At 42.8% G+C, this 21,314-nt stretch overlaps 1 protein-coding gene across 6 annotated transcripts in view; it reads left to right on the plus strand.

Annotated features, from left to right (window-relative positions):
• The window catches only part of LOC122801829 (guided entry of tail-anchored proteins factor 1-like), a 763,064-nt gene that overhangs the window by 161,856 nt on the left and 579,894 nt on the right, over nt 1-21,314 (plus strand). Inside the window, exon 1 of one of the 6 annotated variants that reach the window (XM_044071465.1) lies at nt 14,119-14,142. The exons of the other annotated variants lie outside the window; for them this stretch is intronic. Within the exon in view, the coding sequence (XP_043927400.1) occupies nt 14,134-14,142 (9 nt within the window). The 5' untranslated portion in view covers nt 14,119-14,133. Of the gene's footprint in view, nt 1-14,118; nt 14,143-21,314 lie in introns of those variants that run through there. 6 annotated transcript variants of the gene reach the window in all.

The raw sequence follows: 21,314 nt of genomic DNA on the forward strand, positions 1-21,314 counted from the left end.
AGACTTTAGGGTTAGGGTGCGGGTAAGGTAAGTGTGCGATAGTGACGGACCTTAGGGTTTAGGTTAAGGTTAATGTATAGATAGTTATATATGTAAGGTTTAGTGTAGATTTATAAGGTTTTTGGTGTGCTTGTGTTGTGTGTGTTTTTCGGAACAGAGAATTTGTTTTGTAAACTGTCGGGATTGTGCTTTGTTGGGCATGTGAACTTTCGTGTTTTTGAACTTTCGTTTTTGTGGTGCCTGTGATTTCGTTGGTGTTGTGAGCTGTCTGTTTACTGTAGTAGACCCATCCAGACACATGCATCAGCTGGAATGCCCACAGAGATACCTTACTAAAAGGATACAAGGTCAAAACAACATGTCCTAATGGACTGACTCAAAACCCTGTCATTACACTCTGTAGCCTACAGTGTGCTAAGAGGTGACCTGTGTCTGGCATCCATTACATCCTCTGATCCATTACTGATGGATACTGTACATCAGCTAGTTGAATGGTATCTGGAATACTCTGTCTAGGGATCTCAATCTCTTCTGCGACCTCAACAGAATGGTTTGGAGGGACAGATATATGTCACACAGTTTACTTCTGCTCTGGAACATACTTTCCAGCCACTTAAACAAAGTTCATCTCTGTCCATATTCAAGGTCAGCTTACATTTATGGATGGGAAACAGAAAAATTTACCTTTGGAATGCCCCGTGTACTACTAATGGACAGAGGCAGCTCCTAAATGCTTTATCCCATTCAGGGGTCCCCTCAAATTATCTATGATGTGATTCCAGTTCTTCTCATTAGGGGTACTATATAATTATCGACCATGGGATGGGTAAGGTCAATCTGTAACCCAATGGGATAGGTTATTTTGAACACAAAAAGGGAAACTGGCTAGGCTTAAAATGGCCTGCAAGGGCAGCTAGCCTCGTATTGTCTGTGAACCTTATGACTAAACAGTATCTCTTAATAGGTGAACATTTTACTGAATGGCTTGATATGTGGTATTCTATGGAGGCAAGAGATGTCAAGGAACCCTTGTAGTGGATTGGATTACTATCACTCATACCTCTCAGTCTTTTAATGCAAGAATTTTCAACAAAAAAAAAAGGGGAGGGCAAAGGCTTATAGACAAAAAAAAGGGAGGGCAAAGGCTTAAAATCAGGTTTGGACATTAAATATTGCTTTTATAAACTTAAGTTACTAGGATAATGGGCTTTACATTAGAATGAATTACCTGAAGGATATGAAGTCTGAAACTCGAAAGTCATTTAGTGACTTTAGTCCTCCATGATTTGAAAAGTACAAATTTTATGAGCAGCAGCCTAAACAAAATGAGGCAAAAAAAATTCAGCTTTCTGCAAAATTCTGAACAGTTGAGTGGTATGCCTCCATTCCAATAATTGTGCAGTTTCTTGGAGGTTTTGTTTAACATACCATTTGCCTGACTAGTGGGAGGAAACATTTTCCCTCTAGGCTGAGTTAACTACATTTTGAATTCAGGATTTTAACGGAGTGTGACATATTTAGGGTGGTTTTCACCAGTACTTTGTACTAAATACACCAGGTACATTTGTTTGTGTTTTATATTATGTTTTGTATTTGTTCATCAAATAACAGTGCATGTGCTTCTCTACATGACTGTTTTAATCCATCTCCTGAGCAGAAAGACAATAAAACATTAAATTCATACAAAGATGAATTGCAAATACCTATGGTGCAGAATAATTAGTGGGTGTTAAAGTATAATGCAGTAACCAGCAGTGAGGCCTGCTGACCGACATGCAGGTAGTTTCTTACATTAAGAAACTAAGTTGACAACATAAAGAACTAGAAACAAAAATAACCAAGGAAGGTCTACAGAACTGACAAGCTGTTGAGTCACAGTGATGTTTTGTATCTTTTCCCCTAAAAAGGATTCTATGTAGCATTTAAAAGCAGTGTGGACTTGGATACAAGTTTAACTGTGAGAGTAGTTTCCCATTGTGGATCTTTACAAAAAAAAAAAAAAAAAATGCCTGTCTGCCATATTTAAGTTGATTTTCATAGACCTAAAGGTGTTATTGCTGTGTGAATGCAAGGAGTATTAGTATTATGATTCCAGCAGAATATTAAGGTTAATGTGGGACAGAGGTCACACAAAATAAGCTTGCAGAAAAGTGAGCTGCTGCAAGGAAGATAGATAGCTGTCTTTATTTTGTACATACAGTTGATTTGTTCAGACTTTGAGTCTAGCTAGAATTGGAAAGACTTCTTCAACGTTGTTAGCAGAAGAATGTACAAATAATGGCAGCAAAATAGAACATATACATTTTATCTGAAGCTTATGAAGAGATGCCAAAGAAACTTAATATGCGTACTTCAGAAAAAATGAGAGGCAAAGGTTGTGCAGTCAAGAAGTTTGATTTAGATGGTTTTGTGACACAGAATGACAAAACCCTGACAGTGATGCAGCCTAGGAGCTGAAGGAGACAGCTAGGGAGGGTTTGTGTGAGCATCCGGCACTAGCTCACTCATTCTGGGGTGAGGGAGAACTCCTTAGTCACTACTGGGGAGTCTAGCCATGAGGTGTCATGTAAGCCAGGTGTGTACACTGGTCTGCCAAGAAGCACATGTGCTCTGAACAGTATCAGCTGGTGAGAAGAAGCAGGAGTGCAACTGGATACCAGAGGGTTGTGCTTGGGGCAATATTAAAAAAACAATGTCTTGCTAGATGATGGGAGCATTCACTAATTTTTGCCCCCCCCCCCTCATGTTTACAGTTGCATGAAGAAGGGAGGGGGAGGGTCAATGAATTAAATGTTATTGAGGAAAAGGAAGGGCAAGGTCTGGCCCCAGTGGCCTAAGCAAGGGATTGTGGGTTTGAGTCCCATCTAGGGTGATGTGATATTGATGTAAGTAGACTTTTGTGGAGGTTGGGGGTTGGCATACTGGTTAAAGTATTTACCTCACAGACAAGAGATACAGGGTTTGATTCTCATGAAGGGAAACTGTCTAGGCTTAACATGGTCCTAAAATGCAGCTAAGCTAGTACTTAATTCTGAACCTATTAGGTAAGGTCAGAAGGGCAGGACATAAAAAATACCGTGGTGGAATTCAATATACACTAAACTGTTGCAGGATGTAGTACTTGTGGGATATTTGTTAATAAGGCACTGTAGCTTGAGTCCAAGATAAGAAAACGGACCAAACATTCCTTATGTCCATTTCCATACAAAAATACAGTATGTGCATTTGAAAATGCAGAGCTGTTTACGTACATGTTGAGTAGTCCAAAATCCAAGATACAAAAAAACTAAGAAATTAAAACATTAGGAAATTGCCAGTTTTTGAATTACATGTTGAGTACTACTTGGAAATGTAGGGCTTAGTGTGTAGAGCATAGATGCAGAACATAACACTTGGATGCCAAGTACTGTACAAATGATTTTTGTAAAAGTACGTATATTGATGGCATGGACTGACGCTTCACACTACCTTTCTCCTCTAGGGGGTAGCAGGTGATAATCAGTGGAGTATTTATTTCAAGAAACATTTAAATGTGTAGTCCACATGTTGTACAATAAAGCTAGTTGAACAGTTATGTATTCCAACATGCCAAAAGATAATGTCTGACAGCCTTTTGTTATGGACACCGTTCATGTAAATTACACTGCAAATGGATGCCGGTCACAGTTATTTCAAAATGGAGTACAAAAGCAGACATGCAGGCCTGACAGGATGGGCATTATGGGCAAATTAAAGGCCGCGCATGGATGTTGTCTTCTTATCCCTGGAAGGTCAGCATTTTTCCTATGACCACCCCGGAGAACATTATTAGATTTGGACAAGCTTTGTTTTTCCCCCTATTGTTTTGTATTTTTAAAGAATGTTGAGTATTTTTCCATTTTAATGTTTCTTCTTGGAATATTTCTCATATTTGACATGAATGTGTTGCTCACTTTGAATATGAGAAATTGCACATGTGTACTTTTGCATACTTGTGGTTGCAGGGATGTGTGTTTGCCTCTGTGTGTAACAGTAAGAAGTAATTCATTATAGAATGCAAGTATGTACAGAGCTGTCTAGAACTTAGAGATAGTTGACTGCTGCAAATTCCTGGTTTCCAAAAGTTATTCCATTGCAGGCATATTAGTATTCTCTGAGATCTGCTGCTGACAGTTGTAGAAAACATGAAGCACAAGATCAGGAGATATGATGAAATGCTGAAGGGTGTAATAAGCTTGTATAAAGTGGAATTAACCAAAGCTGTAAGTGGTAACCACCATAAGTCTTGCTTAACTGAAAACATGATGATTCTGCATAGCTGAAGCTGTCACTGCAGTTCTGTTTCAAAGTTTAAAAGTAGCAAGTGGTGTAATGCAGGGAGGGAAACTAAGTGCTGAAAGAAGAGTCATAGTGGTCCAAACTGTTATATGGAACAAATGGCTTCTCACATAGGGCAATGCATCTTGGAAATGCTCTTTGAAAAGCAGTAAACCAAATGGAAAGTGATTTAAAATTAATATTAATAAATGGGAATAGGACAAGTAAATCAATAAATCAAAAACAGTAATTGCCATTTCAGTGGCACAGTCTGGGAAAGATGTGTTTGAGCAACAAAAGAATGTAAACTCTTCCTCCTCCTGGGATTTTGTTTATTCGAAGAATATCCCAAAATTCACTTCAGAAGTGAGAACCAGGAGTTTTAATAGTTTGCAAATACACCGAACCCACAGACATTGCCAACATCCTAGCTGACAGGTTCAGCGCAAACTTCTCCCCCCCCACCAAACGGCCAAATATCTATCCCAGCAGAGTGCTGCCCCGACATCTCAGATGCTCAGGCAAGAGCCCTCTTCAAAGCAAAAACACAGCATCAATGGGACCAGACGGTGTCCCGGGCTGCGTCCTACATGAACTCCAAGAAGAGCTAAACCCAAACATAAAACTACTGTTCAATCTCAGCCTTACTACAGGATATGTGCCCAAAGAGTGGTGTACAGCAACAGTGGTCCCTCTCCATAAAGGTGGTGCCTCAACGGATCCTGGAAACTATCGCCCCATAAGCCTGACTAGCTTGGTCTGCAAGGCTATGGAAAGGATCATCATGGACCTCATAAATAAAGATATTGGGGACCTACAGACACTGGATCCTACCCAGTCTGGCTTTGTTAATGGCAGATCCTGCCTCTTAAACCTGGTTGATTTCTTTGAAACAGTCACCAAGGCCATTGGAGGGAAGGTGGTCCACACAGCCTACCTGGACTTCGCAAAAGCCTTCGATACAATACCCCACTCTGGCATTATAGATAAGCTCACCAGCTTAAATATAAACCCCTATGTCACTAGATGGATTGCAAACTGGCTCAAGGACAGAACCCACATGGTTAGAATTGCTGGAGCCATGTCAGACTCCAAACCAGTTACAAGTGGTGTCCCACAAGGCTTAGTCCTGGGACCTCTCTTGTCCAGTATATATTTCTCACAGGCCAACACGGAAGGACTGTGGCTGACCAAGTTTGCAGATGACTTCAAACTGGGCGCCATAATTGACTCTCCAGCCGACACAAGCATCCTCCAAAAGGGCCTCATAGAAACAGACAACTGGTGCCAGAGCCATGGCCTCAAGCTAAACGCCAAAAAGTGTATAGTCATCCCCTATGGCAAAAACAAAGTGCCCACAAATTACCACGTAGGTGGTAATCCATTAAGTACAGAAGAAGTAATTAGGGACCTGGGGACCCAAGTTGATAGCAATCTCTCATTTGACAACCACGTGGCCAAAGTGGTTAGAAAAACATTTTATATAGCCCACCTAATCATGAAGGGATTCACATCTAGATCAGGGGAGGTCATCGTGCCTCTTTACTCATCCCTCATCAGGCCCATAATTGAGTACAATGCCCTTTTGGGATGTATCTTACCAGACACCGCAGCAACTGGAAAGACCCCAAAAGTACCTCACCAAGAGGATCAAAGGGCTCAAACAGATGCCATATGCTGCCCGGTTAAAGAAACTCCAGCTCTACTGAGTGGCATACCGCCTTTTCAGAGGCGATCTGTGCCTGACGTATAAAGCCATGTCCAACCCGGAATTAATGGACATGCTGCACCTCAGAAAATCCACATCCCATCGAGCTACGCACTCGAGAGACTTGAACCTCAGCACTGAAATAAATAGGACATGCTGGAGGGACAGATTCATAACCCAGAAGCTCCCTTCACTCTGGAATAAAATCCCAGTCCAGGTTAGGCAGAGTCCCTCATTGACTCTCTTCAAGAGGAATCTTGATGAGTGGATGGGAGATCGTAGGTTTGCCCCGGGTATCACTTCTGTGTCACTGTTAGACAGAGGCACAGTATACTAACTTTCTCGAAAAGGGCATAGCAAAATAAATTTAAAATGGGTGGCGAAAGCCAAACACATTCTGGCTAGGCTTATAAATGCCCTAGGGCAGATAGCCTAGTATGAACCTATGTTAGAAAACAGAAAAAAAACAGGCAAGCTTTACCCTGTAGTCCGGAGTTTGTCTTCACATGCTTAGTAGTGGTGTTAGAAAAAGAACAGGCAAGCTTTACCCTGATGTCCTTCAAGGATGCATCTGCAGTCCTAACAAATGGGTTGTCCTGTCGTCAGGCAGCCCTTTGGTCGGCCGGATTCCAAAGTCTGGGTCTGGCCTCGGCTGGTGTCGCACTTCACCCGACGTCATCACTGCTGGTCTTCGGGTATAAAGGCATCAGCCGACGCCATTTTCCTCAGTCTTTCTTGCTGCGTGGCGCCCGAAGCAGAAGCTGTTCGCAAGTGCCGGTCGGTCAGATCCAGAGATTACTACTACCGAATACTACTTCGAAGACTTCTAAAAGCTAAGTACCCCGTTGGGGACTCTTTCTTGCCTCAGCCGATGTCAGAAAAAGTAAATAACTGTTTAACTTGTGGGAAACAAATACCTCATAAAGATTTCCACTCTTACTGCTTACCTTGTTTAGTCCCAGACCACGACGTAGCAGCCTGTTTAGCCTGTGCTTCCTTCAACCGACGAACGCTTAGGCGTCGGTCGGAGTTTGCAGAACAGTTTTTCAGCTCAGATTTTGCGTACATTATGCCGTTGGATCCTCCGACTTCTCAAATTGTTAAAAAACGCAAAGAAAAAGACAGACACTCGCGGTCTGCGGTTTCGGCCGAAACCGCGGTTAAGCAAACCGCGAGTGTCTCGGTTTCAGCCGAAACCGAGCAAACGGGTCAATCTTCAGCCGAATCCATGACTACTACCGAGGCTCCTGCTACCCTAGTTGAATCGGCCTCTGAAGTTTTGCCTACTAATGTGGGCCCTCTAGAATTATCGGACACCATCCCTTTGGATGTCTCTACCCCAGCACGTGGTGCTGCTAGGCCTCCTGCAGCCATGTCTATTAAGGCCTTTGCCAGGGCTAAAGCAGCCAAAACTGCTAAATCAGTGCCTGTTAAGCCCCCCTCACACAGGCCCAGTTCCAGTTCTCAAATGCTTACTCTGGCAGAGGATCTCATCTCTTTAATAAGGGGATCCCAATCTCACCCAGACAGGGCCTCTCAGCCTCCAGAAAAGAGACCTAGAGCAGAGCCCCCTGAGCCAGTGTCCTCAGATGATTCTTCTGATGATTCAGACAATACAGACAATCCAGAGGCTCCTTTTTCTACTTATGAAGATTCCGATGCTGAAGAATCTATTCCTTCTGCCTCTCCACCAGAGGAATTTTCCTTTGGGGAAACCTTACATGCCATGAGAGAGCGATTCCAATGGCAGGGACAAGATTTCTCTGATTCAAGAAAAAGGCTTAGGACCTTTCTACATTTACCGCAACATAGGCCCTTAGCTATACCTCCACTTCTTCCTGTTGTGGATGATGCATTTAATGATGTTTGCACTGCTCCTGATACTTTACCTCCAGCCCCTGCCAAGCCCGATAGGTTTTACAGGGTACGGGACACTCATCACCACCTATACAAGGCTCCCCTTGCAGATCCCGAGACTATCTCCCAGGGGCCTAAGGCAGTAGCCGACCTCAGCAAAAACCCTCTCCCTTCTGAAAGGGAATCCAGGTCCTTAGAGATGGGGTAAAAAGTATACACCTCTGCTACTCTCTCAGCTAGAGCTTTGAACTGTCAGTTTCATATGATTCAATACCAAGAGTTTATGCTTGATCAGTTAACTAAGAAACTGTCCTCTGATGATTCCTTAGATAAGAAATATGTTTTAGAAATGGTGAATAACATTCAGCAGGTTAGTAACCATTCTTTAAAATGTGGCTATGATGCACTGGAGGCTTCATTTAGATCAGCCATGACTGGCACAGTTATAAGAAGACATGCATGGTTGAAAGAACAGGTCTTGCCGGATCATGTTAAAGCAAAGCTATTAGATGCTCCTATGGATAAGGTCAGTCTATTTGGTTCTCCTGCCCAGCAAGTAATGAAGAAAATGGAAGAGAAGGCAAAATCTGTACAAACGGTTAAAGATTTCTTACAGGTTCAGCCCCCAAGGTTTAGCAGGAACTGGCCTTCCAAAAATTGGTCCTTTCCAGACTCCTCTAAATCTCAGAGAGGCAGGAATAGACGTTCCAGAGGCAGAAATCAGTCCAGAGGAGGTGCCTACAGAGGACGCCAGTGGCAAGGCAATAACCAACGAGGCACAGACACAACCACTGCCACTGCAACAGGACAATCACAGTGACTTGGATCTGACACCGCCTACCAGGGAACAAATAGCAGCACCCTTAGGCGGAAAGTTAGCCTTATTTTCAAAAAATTGGCACTATATCACAAGAGACAAGTAGATCTTGCAAACTATAGACCAAGGCTACAGGTTTCATTTCCACACATTACCAGAAAAAAGAGGAATGCCAAACCTACCTCCAAACCAAAAAACAGAAGCTCTAAAACAGATAGCTCAATTAACAAAGATGAGAGCTGTGGAAAGGGTACCACCTACAGAACAGGGCAAAGGATTCTACTCCAGACTCTTCCTAGTACCAAGAAAAGAGAAAAGTTGGAGACCTATTCTCGACCTGTCCGCCTTAAACACATTCATCATTGTTCCAAAATTCAAAATGCTGACCTTACAGCAACTTCTTCCCATGCTGGGCAAGGAGTGTTGGCTGGTAACTCTAGATCTCAAGGAGGCATACCTGCACGTCCCCATACGACCAAATTGCAGAAGATACCTCAGATTTCTTGCAGGATCAGAGCATTATCAATTCTCAGCATTGCCCTTTGGCTTATCTACTGCGCCCAGAGTATTCACAAAATGCCTGGCATCAGTAATCGCTCATTGCAGGCTACAGGGAATCCAAATTTATCCATACCTGGACGACTGCCTGATACAAGCGGACAACAAAAGCAAGCTGACAAAAGATTTACAGAGAGTCATTTGCTTACTACAAGCCCTGGGATACACAGTCAATTTAAAAAAGTCAAGACTGATACCATCCCAAACAAGAACATTCTTGGGTGCGGAATTGGACACCGTAAAACAGATGGCATTCCTAACTGCAGAAAAACAACAACAACTCCCTCTTTACTTCTTGGCATTAACAAAGCAGAACAAACTAACAGCAAGGAAAGTACTGCAGGCCTTGGGCTTCATGGCATCATGCATAATCCTGGTCCCCCATGCCAGACTGCATATGAGAAAGCTACAGTGGTACCTAAAGAATTTATGGTCTCAACACAGGCACAGCTTAGAAACCGAAATACCACTAATCCCATGCCTGAAACAAGAGTTCCTATGGTGGGCTCAAACTTGCCAGTCAAACCCAGGCTTGCCCTTCCACAACTTTCAAGCAAGCCAAACCATCACAACGGACGCCTCAGACCTAGGTTGGGGGGCACACATGCTGGACAAATGCATACAAGGATTATGGACTCCAGACCAGCTGCACCTGCACATGAATCAAAAAGAAATGCTGGCAGTAAAACTAGCAATCCAGAATTTCAGACCATTCCTCAAAGAAGGCCATTTAATGATAAGGACAGACAACACCACAGTCATGTGGTACATCAACAAACAGGGAGGCACTCATTCATACCCCCTATGCAGAATGACTCTGGACCTTTGGAATATGGCTCTGAGCTACAACATCCAGTTACAGGCAATATTTGTACCGGGAAAAGAAAACATCCTAGCAGACATGTTAAGCAGAACTACCTCGGATGCTCACGAATGGATGCTACACCCGGACATCTTCAAGGCCATCACAAAGAAATGGAGAATGCCACAAATAGACCTATTCGCATCCCCACTCAATCACCAGCTCAAGAAATTCTGCACAAGGTCATACCACCCACTTGCATGGAAGGTGGACTCTCTATCCTTCAGTTGGCAAGGCCTGACAGCATATGCATTTCCACCTCTTCCTTTGATGCACAAGGTACTACTCAAAATCAAAGAGGAACGTCCAAGGATAATTCTGATAGCTCCAAATTGGCCAAGACAACACTGGTATCCATTGCTAAGGAGCATGTCTCGGGGGAGAACGTGGACACTACCCCTGATGCCTTTGATGTTAACTCAGAACGACTACAACATCATGCATCCAAACCTAAAGACTCTGCAACTGACTGCCTGGAACATTACATAACAGCAACTAACCCAGAGTTATCCCAAAGGGTTAAAGACATTATCCTTCAGGCTCGCAGACCTTCAACAAGAAGGAACTATGCAGGGAAATGGAAAAGGTTTGTCATTTGGAGTACTGAAAGAGGAAAAGACGTGTCAAAGATAGATATTGCTAACATCCTGGAGTACTTGGCAGAGCTTCTCCATACAGGCCTGTCCTATTCCTCCATCAAGATACATGCATCAGCTATTTCTGCAGAATACAGCTTCGATCCCCCTGTCTTCTCACATCCTCTACTCAGGCAGTTCCTCAGAGGAATCAAGAATGTAAAACCTCCTAGGAAACCACCATTACCAGCATGGGACTTGAACTTTGTGCTAGAAAAATTGACACTCCCTCCATTTGAACCAGCAGCAACAGCAGATCTTCAGCACCTATCCTGGAAAACTGCTTTCCTACTGGCAATTACTTCAGCAAGAAGGGTTTGAACTACAGGCCTTAATGGCAGTACAACCCTTCCTAATATTCCATCAAGATAGAGTGTCCATGAGAACTAATCCTACATTTATGCCTAAGGTGGTATCCAGAGTGTCTCTAAACCAGGCAATCCACCTACCTACCTTCTTTCCCAATCCACAGAACAGGGCGGAAAGACTGCTGCATACCTTGGATGTACATAGACAGTTGCGCTACTACCTGGACAGAACCAAGGGCAATAGAAAAACTGACCAGCTTTTAGTAGCTTATGCAACAGGAAGGGAAGGAAAAGCAATTTCCAAACAGACAATCTCCAAGTGGATAGGAAATTGCATAAGATTCTGTTACTCCTACCATGGAAAGCAAATTCCACAGAACATAAGACCTCACTCTACAAGGGCTACAGCCACTACCACAGCTTTCTTCACGGTGGCTACCAAGGACATTATTGAGGCGGCTACTTGGACCTCCGTGCATACATTTGCCAAGCATTACAACTTACCTCTATACTCTAGATCCCGAGCAGGGTTTGCCACTGCTGTATTGCAAGGGATCCTAACTACACCATAATTCTTCTTCCTCCTCCCCTAGTTTGGCTATGGTATTCTACCCATTTGTTAGGACTGCAGATGCATCCTTGAAGGACATAGTACAGTTTTGTACCTACCATAAATGTAGATGTCCGAACAGGATAGCATCTGCAGTCAGGATTACCCACCCCCCCTTCCCCTCTGTGGTATTCCTAGGGTATTTGCCCACCTAATAGCTAGCTGGGGGGGGGAATTCTTATGGTGTATTTGTTTGTATATATGTACATACATGTCTATTTTTTGTGTTTGCCTTCTACTTTTTGGAAACATTGGCATTTATCCAAAAAATTTAGCTTTCCAAGAGGGCAACTGGCATGTGGGGCAAGAAACACTGAGGAAAATGGCGTCGGCTGATGCCTTTATACCCGAAGACCAGCAGTGATGACGTCGGGTGAAGTGCGACACCAGCCGAGGCCAGACCCAGACTTTGGAATCCGGCCGACCGAAGGGCTGCCTGACGACAGGACAACCCATTTGTTAGGACTGCAGATGCTATCCTGTTCGGACATCTACATTTATGGTAGGTACAAAACTGTACTTTGTCCGGAGTTTGTCTTCACATGCTTAGTAGTGTGGTTCTGTTTAACAGTCTTTGTTGTCCTCTTCTTTTCAGCCAAGCTTTATGCATTATTAGTCCAATATTCGTGTGGCTTGACCAATCTGGATTTTCTAAGTTTTTTTTGGCAAAAGTGCCATAATGCTGCCATACTCTCAATTTAACGTCGACACCCTTCAGTTTGAAATGGCAATGAGTAAGCAAGCATTTAGCTCAGATCTTAAAAAACTGACAGTGATCCAGATTTAGATTTTTTTTTTTGAGCAAATTCCAGTGCCATAGAGGAATAAAGTCTTGACTACTTTCCAGCTGACTTTGAGTTTGATTAGCATCTCTGGCCCTTGCCAGAGCTGGGTGGGTAGAATAGGCATGCCCATCCTAGGGTGAGGACATGACAGAGCTGGCTGCGCAGTGCCAGAATCCTCCCATTGTGGAGGGATAGTGCTGCAGATGAGCAGGCTGGGGTGGTATTTGGCTCACTAAATCACTGCCTTGAGGTAGCCTTCAATGTGAGTGTGAGAAAGCATGCACTTCATACAAAAGGCATTATGGGCCACCACATTGATGTGAATTGCATGTTCCCCTGCCTAGTTATAGCATTATAAATACCTTCATTACCACAGTGTTTGCAGGCAGGAGCACCCTCATGGCTGCTTGAATGATTGTCTTCTCTTGGCAGCTTTCACCCTGATCTTAGTTGAAGTTCCTAGGTAGGAGAATGACTGGATTGTGTCTGACTTGGGGGTGTTGGTGGGGGCTGATGGTTGGCAAACAGAGGCAATAGCCACAGGCAAAAAATACTAAATATTTACTTCTGCTACTGGTTTGGTTAGTGTTTTCAGCCTCTTTTGGAGTTGTTTTTGAATAACCCTGTGCTAGGATTCTGAGTTTAGGAGTTTTTTTCCTGTTGTATTTTACATCTATTTTGATAGGCTTACTGATGCATAGGGTTACAAATTATAGGTATGATTGTAACAGTACTATGGCTGCTCTTTCACGTCCTATAAGCAAACTGCAGTTTTGTCACACACACACACACACACACACACACACACACACACACACACACACACACACACACACACTTAGCTGTTGTGCAGTCATGTTTAAATCTGAACAGCAATCTTTCTGTTCAGTGTACATGAACTTTGTGCAAAGGAGTGAATATGTTCCCCTTACACTCCCATAGTAATGTGTTTCTTTCCACAGTGGTATAAAAAAGTTATATATGAGATGATGTATACAGATACTGTAGAGAAAATGGTGGTGTGGTAACTGTAGTACTGAAAGTGGTATCCTTAATGTTGCATTTTCTTGTCTAATGTTTATTCTCAAGTAAACCTTTTACATGCATGTGGAATGGCTCGGAGGACACATTTTCATTTACAGTTTAATTATAATGAGGAAGTGTAGAAAAACCTGAAAAAGTTCATATAAACAGTATTGGGCACAACTTAAAGCCGAGCACATGAGAAAGAAAGCATGTAATTTTTTTCTTTTCTATTAAAGGCACTTACATGGCCTCATTATAGCCACGTTACCTGTCTGTGTCTGCATACTTTACATAGTGGCTTCATTGTACTTATATTTTGCTTCAAATTGCAGTAATGCTTTGAGCTAACAAATGGAAAAAAAGGTTACCCACCAGTGAGTAAGTATGAAATTGCCCTTAGGAGGTAATGTGTATTGTGCACATCAGTTAATGAAGGGTGTGGTGGAATTCTTTGGAAAGTTTAAACATGTCTAAAACCGATTTGCCTAGGTGAACAAACTCTGCATACCACTTGCAGGATGACATTGTATGCTATGTATTTTAGTCATGCATGCTTGAGCACATGGCAGTTCAGCAGTTAGTGTTGTAAATATGATTGACATTTGATCTAAATTGCCACAGTGGACCACTGATAATACAGACTTTCTAATCAAGTAACACTTCTATTAACCATGAGCTGTGTAAGTATTTGTGGATTTATCTTTAGTTCAGAGACATTTGTAATGCCTTTTTTCCAGTAGTGAATTTCTTGCATTTGTATGTGCATCTTTGTTTGCAGGTTAGTTCTGAAAAGTTAAAATTATGAAAAACGTTTCAGCAGAACTCTATAGACTTGTACAGCTTGAATCATTGCATACTCTGGTCATCACTAGGGTTACCACCTGTCCCACTTTGCGAGGGACAGTCCCTCTTTGGGCAGTTGTGTCCCGACAAAAAAATATTAAAAATGGCAAATGTCCTGAGATTGTAGGACATAATTATTTCTCATATGTTATGTAATAGTTGCATAAAATAGTTATTCTGTATCTAAAATACCTAAATGTTACAAGAAAAAGAATACACAACTAAAATGCTACTAGAATAAGCATTTATTTAGGCAAAAAGTTAAGTTCTATCCTTTGTACTGACCGTGGGTATGTGTCGGCTTGTAAAATCTGATGTGTGTCCTGAAAATGTCCCACTTTGGCCATTTGAAAAGGTGGCAACCCTAGTCATCACACTTGATATCATCACATGGCTTATTCATTTGTTTTTCTTTAATTTTCTTGCTTTATAATTCATTGCTGATGTGTATGCCAGATGAGTACTGCTTTCTCATCTTGTGACATATTGGTGAACTGTCTTTGTACAAGTCCTCTCACACAGTTGATATTGTGATAGCAATGTATTCTAAGTCAGGCCTGAAATTGGGCCTGGGCTTAGTTCCTAACTTGGATACAAAAGATAACTAGGTAATATTTTCTCTGTTTTTCTAACTTGTGTATGAGTACATCCTATCCAGCACCAAGGAAATTGGGTGAACAGAGGCTGCAGTAAGGGGGCATCCCTCATTTACATAAATGAGATAGCTTTCTGGAAGCCCTGTTTCCCTTTGAAACCAAACTCCTCCCATCAGATCCCTAGTGTGTACTGGAAAATTCACTTTCCCTCCTCCAACCCAACCCACTGCAAGAGGTGAGCAGATGAAATGTTTTCATGCTTACTACTGCAGGCATAGGTTCATAGGTAGGTACTAGGCTATTGGCCCTAAGGCCTATATAAGCCTAGCCAAATGGTACCCTGGCTTTTGCCACCCAAGAAAATTATTCTCCTGTGCCCCTGTCAAGTAGGGCCACAGAAGTGATCCCCGGGGTGAATTTCCGATCTCCATTCCAGTCAAGATTTTTCTTGAAGAGTGCCCTCCAGCACCTTGGCTGCTAGTCAAAGTTTGGGTGTGGTACAAGTACTGAAAAAAGTTATGAATGTATCTGCTTCTCAGCAGTTTTAAAACATTGATGTAAATAGTGTTTGATTATGAAAGTAACAGATGGTAGAAATGTATGTTGACAAAGGATAATACATTAGCAGTAGTGGCTAGAAGTTGGTGAATTGATTGAGTAGCTGTACTTGCTGCATTTGGAAATCTTTAGGGTTTGCTGTTGTAAGGGCAGAATTTGTTTGTAATTAGTTTTGTCCTTCCATAACACTGTTGCAGTATTTTTTACAATGTAGATCCCCTGCGAAGGGTAGCCCAATGTCCATCCAGTATACAAAAGCCTGTAGGTTGTAATGGGTACACTGCATGTCACACTTATGCTCCCCGTGCATGGTGTAGGGCATAAAGGTTGATATCCAGATGTACCATCCCCAGAACTTCTTTACTATCAGTCCGAACGCCATTTTCATTCATCTGTCTGAATGCTCGTTCGTCTGCTGATTTCTACAGCTTTTAGATAAGTGCCCCGTTGGGGTTTTTTGATTTTCTTGTTTTAAGTTTTAATCCTTGTTTCCATAATTTGCCAGGGTTATTACATGGTTTGGACCTCTTCCCCCTTTTCTGGGCATTCCTCAGCCTCTTCAGGAACAGCTGCCATTTTTTCTAGAGATGCTTCAGGGCCTGTTGACTCGGGGGAACTATTTAGGAAGTTCCCTCCCTTCAAAGGGGGAAGGGGTTCTTTTCCAGAATGTTCTTGGTCCCTAGGAAAGAAGGTACCTGGATACCCATTCTGGATCTTTCTCAGCTAAACACCTTTTTGAAGGTCCTTTCCTTCCATATGCTGTCACTTCAGACCTTGTTTCCTCTGATTCCTATGCTCCCGCTAGCCAAGTTGCACATGAGAAAGCTCCAGTGGTTTCTAAAATCAGTTTGGTTTCAACATTCTCATCCTTTAGATTTTCTAGTCCCTCTTCTTCCATGCCTCAAGCTGGAACGCAAGTGGTGGATTCATCAGTTGTCACTCAACCCAGGGCTCCCCTTTCAAACTCCACCCCCCCCCCCCCCCCTGAGGAACTTTTCACAGATGCTTCAGATGTGGGATGGGGGCCTCCTTTGATCCTCAGAAGGTGCAGGGCCTTTGGTAACTTCAACTAAAGAAAAGACCACATCAGTGTCAGAGATGAGAGCTCTTTTTTGTTGGCTGTCCAGACTTTTTATTCTCTTTTCCTTCCAGGTCCCTTCAAGATTGTCGCAGACAGTACCACAGTATTGTGGTATGTCAACAAACAGTGGAGGGACAAGGTGGTATCTCCTATGCAGTTTAGCCCTTCAGGTTTGGGAGCTAGTTATCCAGTATCAGGTGACCCTTCAGGCAGTTTACATTCCCTCAGATCTGAGCAGGTCCATACACAATCTGTCAAGTGGATGATTCACGGGGGAGTGTTTCTGGCCTTTTTCCACCAGTGGCGTACTCCTCAAGTAGATCTGTTTTTCTCCCCTCTGAATAGACAACTTACTCCGTCTTGTGCCAGAGCCCCACGCCATCTGGCCTGGAAGGTGGACACCCTCTCTTTTTCTTGGAAGGGGACATTTCTTTATGCCTTCTCTCCCCTTCCTCTCATTCTGAAAATCCTGTTCAAATCCTGCAGACAATTCCATCAAGATACTGGGTGATCAAATTGGTGTAACTAGGGAAATTATTTTTCTGAGCTATAGTACAGAATCATAATTGCTTAGACATAGTAAGGTCCTGCTGAGTCTAATTATGGTGGCTGTTCAAAAAGCAATTACTAAAAAATGTCAAAGTCTAAACCAACTGCACTAGAAGTAATGAATATAGTAACAGAGATAAAACAAGTGGAGTTAAGATCTTTTGAAAAGGGTAGGAGCAAATTACTTAGGGAAAAATGGGAATTGTGGGAACAATACATACAGGGGAGGAATGAGGTTTAAAAGGCAGGATTTGAATGAGTTATGTAATGTTTGGCTGACAGTGTTGGGTCAATTGTTAGTAATGCATAATGTTTGCAACTAGGATTTCTATCAATATATTTGTGATGTAAAATGCTTGCAGCTGGGATTGTCATTATAGTTTATTTTCATTTATATAAATGTATGATTGCCTGTGTCATAAATGATAATTTAATAAAGATGTTTCCTGTTTAAAAAAAAAACAAACAAAAAAAAACGGGATGCTCCCAAAATCTTGCTGGTGACTCCCTTTTGGCCCAGACAGCATTGGTTCCCTCTTCTGCATCTTGCCAAGGTCTGTCATCACAGGTTACCTGACTGGGTAGACCTAATCACACAAGATAAGGGATCCCTCATCCATCCCTACTTGTCCACTTTTTAACTGACATTGTGGGTGATAGGGTTTTGATCCCCTATAGACACTTTTTGTGGGAAGTCAGGAAACATATTACTATGAAATCGTACTTATTCAAATGGAAGAGATTTTCTGTTTGGTGTCTTTCTCATAGCCTGCATCCACTTACTGTGGATTTTCCTTTGGTTCTCCCTTATTTGTGTGAATTGCTCAGTGATGGGTTGGCATTTCTTCTGTTAAGGCCCGCCTTTCTGCTGTCTCTGCTTCCCCCTTTTGCCTCTAGATTTGAGGCCAAACTGTTTCTTAAAGGCATCCTTCACATTAGGCCTCCCAGGAGGAAGCCTGTCCCTCCTTCCTGGGACCTTAATTATGTTTTAGTAAAATTGATTCAGGCTTCTTTTGAGCTTCCTTACAGCATTGTTCTTGGAAGGCTGTTCTTCTTTTGGCCCTCACTTGTGCCAGATGGGTGTCTGAGCTGCACGCCCTTATGGCTGTTCCTCCTTTTTTAGTTTTCCATAATGACAGGATGCCCTTTCGTACCAATTCTTCTTTTATGCCCAAGGTGGTTAATGAGTTTTTTCTTAATCAATTTATTAATTTGCCCGCTTTTTCCCTCCTCTGCAGTCTGCTAATGAGACAACTCGGAAATTATTTGGATAAGACTAAAGCCTTTCGTATAGCTCAACAGTTTTTTTTTTTTTCATTCTGTGTCATAAGTTTGGCTGTTTCCAAGCAAGCCATTTCTTCTTGGATATCAAGCCATTTCTTTTTGCCATTTTTTTTTCCCATGGGAAGAGCCTTACCACTTTTGTTATGGCTCATTTTACTAGGGCTGTGCTTTCTTCTGGTACTTTTTTTTTCGAGGGGTTGGATACCAGTTGTATTCTTGAGGCAACTACCTGGACTTATGTGCATACCTTTACCAATCGCTGTAAGTTGGATGTGATTTCTAGGGCCAGAGCTAGTTTTGTTAGGGCCATTCTCCATGGCTTCGTAGAGGGGCTCTGCTTGGCCCTTCCTCCTCCCAGTCTTCTTCCTGAGCTATTGAAGTCTCCCTGTTGTAAAGAATACTACAACAGTGATATGGAAGGACACAGTACAGTTGTGTAAAATCTTACCATAGCAGTAGATGTCTCCCTCTTCACTGTTGCAGTATTCACTCCCTCTCTCCTCGTCCTTTTTCTTTCTGGACGTGTTTGTTACCTACTAGTATCCTTGGACTGTTGTTGATCTTCGTGTTGCAGTCATCCCACTTGGGATATCTGTCTGCAGATAGGCCTCAGTCGGCCTGGAATACTATAGACTTAGTATTTCTGCGTCGGTTGCTGTTGCTTCAGGACTGATGTCAGGTCGTCAGGGGTATAAAAACAGGAAGCCAATGCCATTAAATCAGTCTTTCTTGCAGAGGAGCCCGAAGCAGAAGCTACCTGCGTTTTCGTTTATGAATTGAGTCATCCTGAAGTCTTCTAAAGCTAAGTACCCTGTTGGGGATCCTTTTTTATTGCTCTAACCGATGTCAGAAAAAGTTAACAATTGTCTTGCCTGTGGAAAGCAAATAACACACCGAGATTTTCATTCTTACTGCGTCACCTGTTTAGGCCCAGGCCATTCAGATGCAGAGGAATCCATTCCCTCTGCCTCTCCTCCAGAGGATTTTTCTTTTGGTGAAACCTTACATGCTTTAAGAGAGCATTTCCATTGGGAATGGCAAGACTATCCTCAGTCCAAAAAGAGACTCAGAGAATTTCTAGACTTGCCACAACATAGGCCTTTAGGAATACCCCCAGTCCTGGAAGTTGTGGATGATGTCTTTATGGATTCCAGTCTTACTCCTGATACTTTACTGCCTGCTCCTAGGAAACCAGGTAATACAAAGTACCTGACTCTCATAAATTCCTTTTTAAAAATCCTACTGCTGACCCAGAGATCATTTTCCAGGGGCCTAAAGGTGTCAAGACAACTACAGCTAAGAATCCCACCCCTTCGGACAGGGATTCCAGAGCTTTGGACAGGTGAGGTTAGAATGTATATTGAATTGTCAGTTTCACATGCTGAAGTATCAGCAACATATTATGGAACTTATTAAGCAAAAAATAGCTACTTTTACAGACTGTGCAGAAAATAAAGAATTGCAGGAACTTGGGCATTCTGGAAGCCAAGTCAGCAAGCATACATTGCGGTGTGGCTTTGATGCCCTAGAAGCATCTTGCAGGCCAGCAGTCACTGGTTCTGTACTGAGAAAACATGCTTGGCTTAAGGTGAAGACCTTGCCAGACCATGTCAAATCAAAGTTATTAGACGTGCCTTTGAACAAGGACAATCTGTTTGGCACCAAAGCAGAAGAGGTTCTTAAAAAGATGGAAGAAAAAGCTAAATCTATGCAGACAGTTAAAGAATTCTTACAAGTGCAGCCTCCTAGATTCAGCAGGCATTGCCCCTCAAAATGCTGACCCTTTCCAGCCCCCCTCCAGGCTATTTCAAACTAGACCCAGGGGAAACAGACCACCCAGACTACAGTCTCAGGGTATGCAGAGATCCAAGCAGTGGAGTGCCCCCACCCCCAAAGCAGGGAGTTCTAAGCCACCTCTCTACGGTAAGACCTCACAATGACTTTTCTACTTAACTCCCCACCTCTGCCCAGCCGCTTGTGCCCCTAGGAGGAAAACTTGCCCTTCATGCAAAAAAATGGATGTCCAGTACCAAAAACCGATGGGTCCTCAACATTGTATCCTAGGGGTACAAATTCTACTTCCACTCACTGCCAACCCCAAAAGGGTTCCCAGACCTTCCTCCAAACCAGTGGACAGAGGCACAAAACCAAGTTCAATCCCTGCTGTCTATAAGGACAATTCAACCTGTTCCTGCGGAACAGATGGGTCAAGGATTCTATTCCAGACTTGTCTTGGTACCCAGAAAAGAGGGCACTTGGTATAAAGTCCTAGATCATTCAACTCTCAACACCTTCCTGGTGGTACCAAAATTCAGAATGCTCACCCTGCAGCAGCTTCTACCTATGCTAGCCAAAGATGCCTGGTTAGTCACCCTAGACTTAAAAGAAGCCTGGTTAGTCACCCTAGACTTAAAAGAAGCCAATCTGCACATCCCTATAAGGGAGTCATGCAGGAAATATTTTCACTTCAGGCCAGGATATATCTTCACTTCAGGCAGGATCTATGCGTTATCAGTTCTCTGCACTTCCCTTTGGCTTATCCACTGCTCCCAGAGTATAAAATGCCTGGCTCCAGCTGTTGCTTACTGCAGACAGAGAAATATTCAAATTTACCCGTACTTGGACGACTGCCTGATTCAGGCAGTCAGGAAATGTTGTTGAAGCACCTGACATTTGTAAAAAACCTTCTAACCTCCCTGGGGTACATCATCAACGAAAAGAAATCAAAAGATTGTATTCCTGGGAGCAAACGTGGACACAGCATCCCGGATGGCATTCCTTACTCCAGAAAACAAGCCCTTCTGACCGACTATTTTACTCAAATGGCCACCAGAACACAGCTATCCGCAAGGAAAATCCTGCAGGCCCTAGGGTTCATGGCCTCTTGCATCCTACTAATTCCGTATGCCAGACTGCATATGAGGAAACTTCAGTGCTACTT

The sequence above is a fragment of the Protopterus annectens genome, chromosome 5.part0 (assembly GCF_019279795.1).
Source record: "Protopterus annectens isolate FY-2018-M chromosome 5.part0, PAN1.0, whole genome shotgun sequence".
NCBI classification, from domain to species: Eukaryota; Metazoa; Chordata; order Ceratodontiformes; family Protopteridae; genus Protopterus; species Protopterus annectens.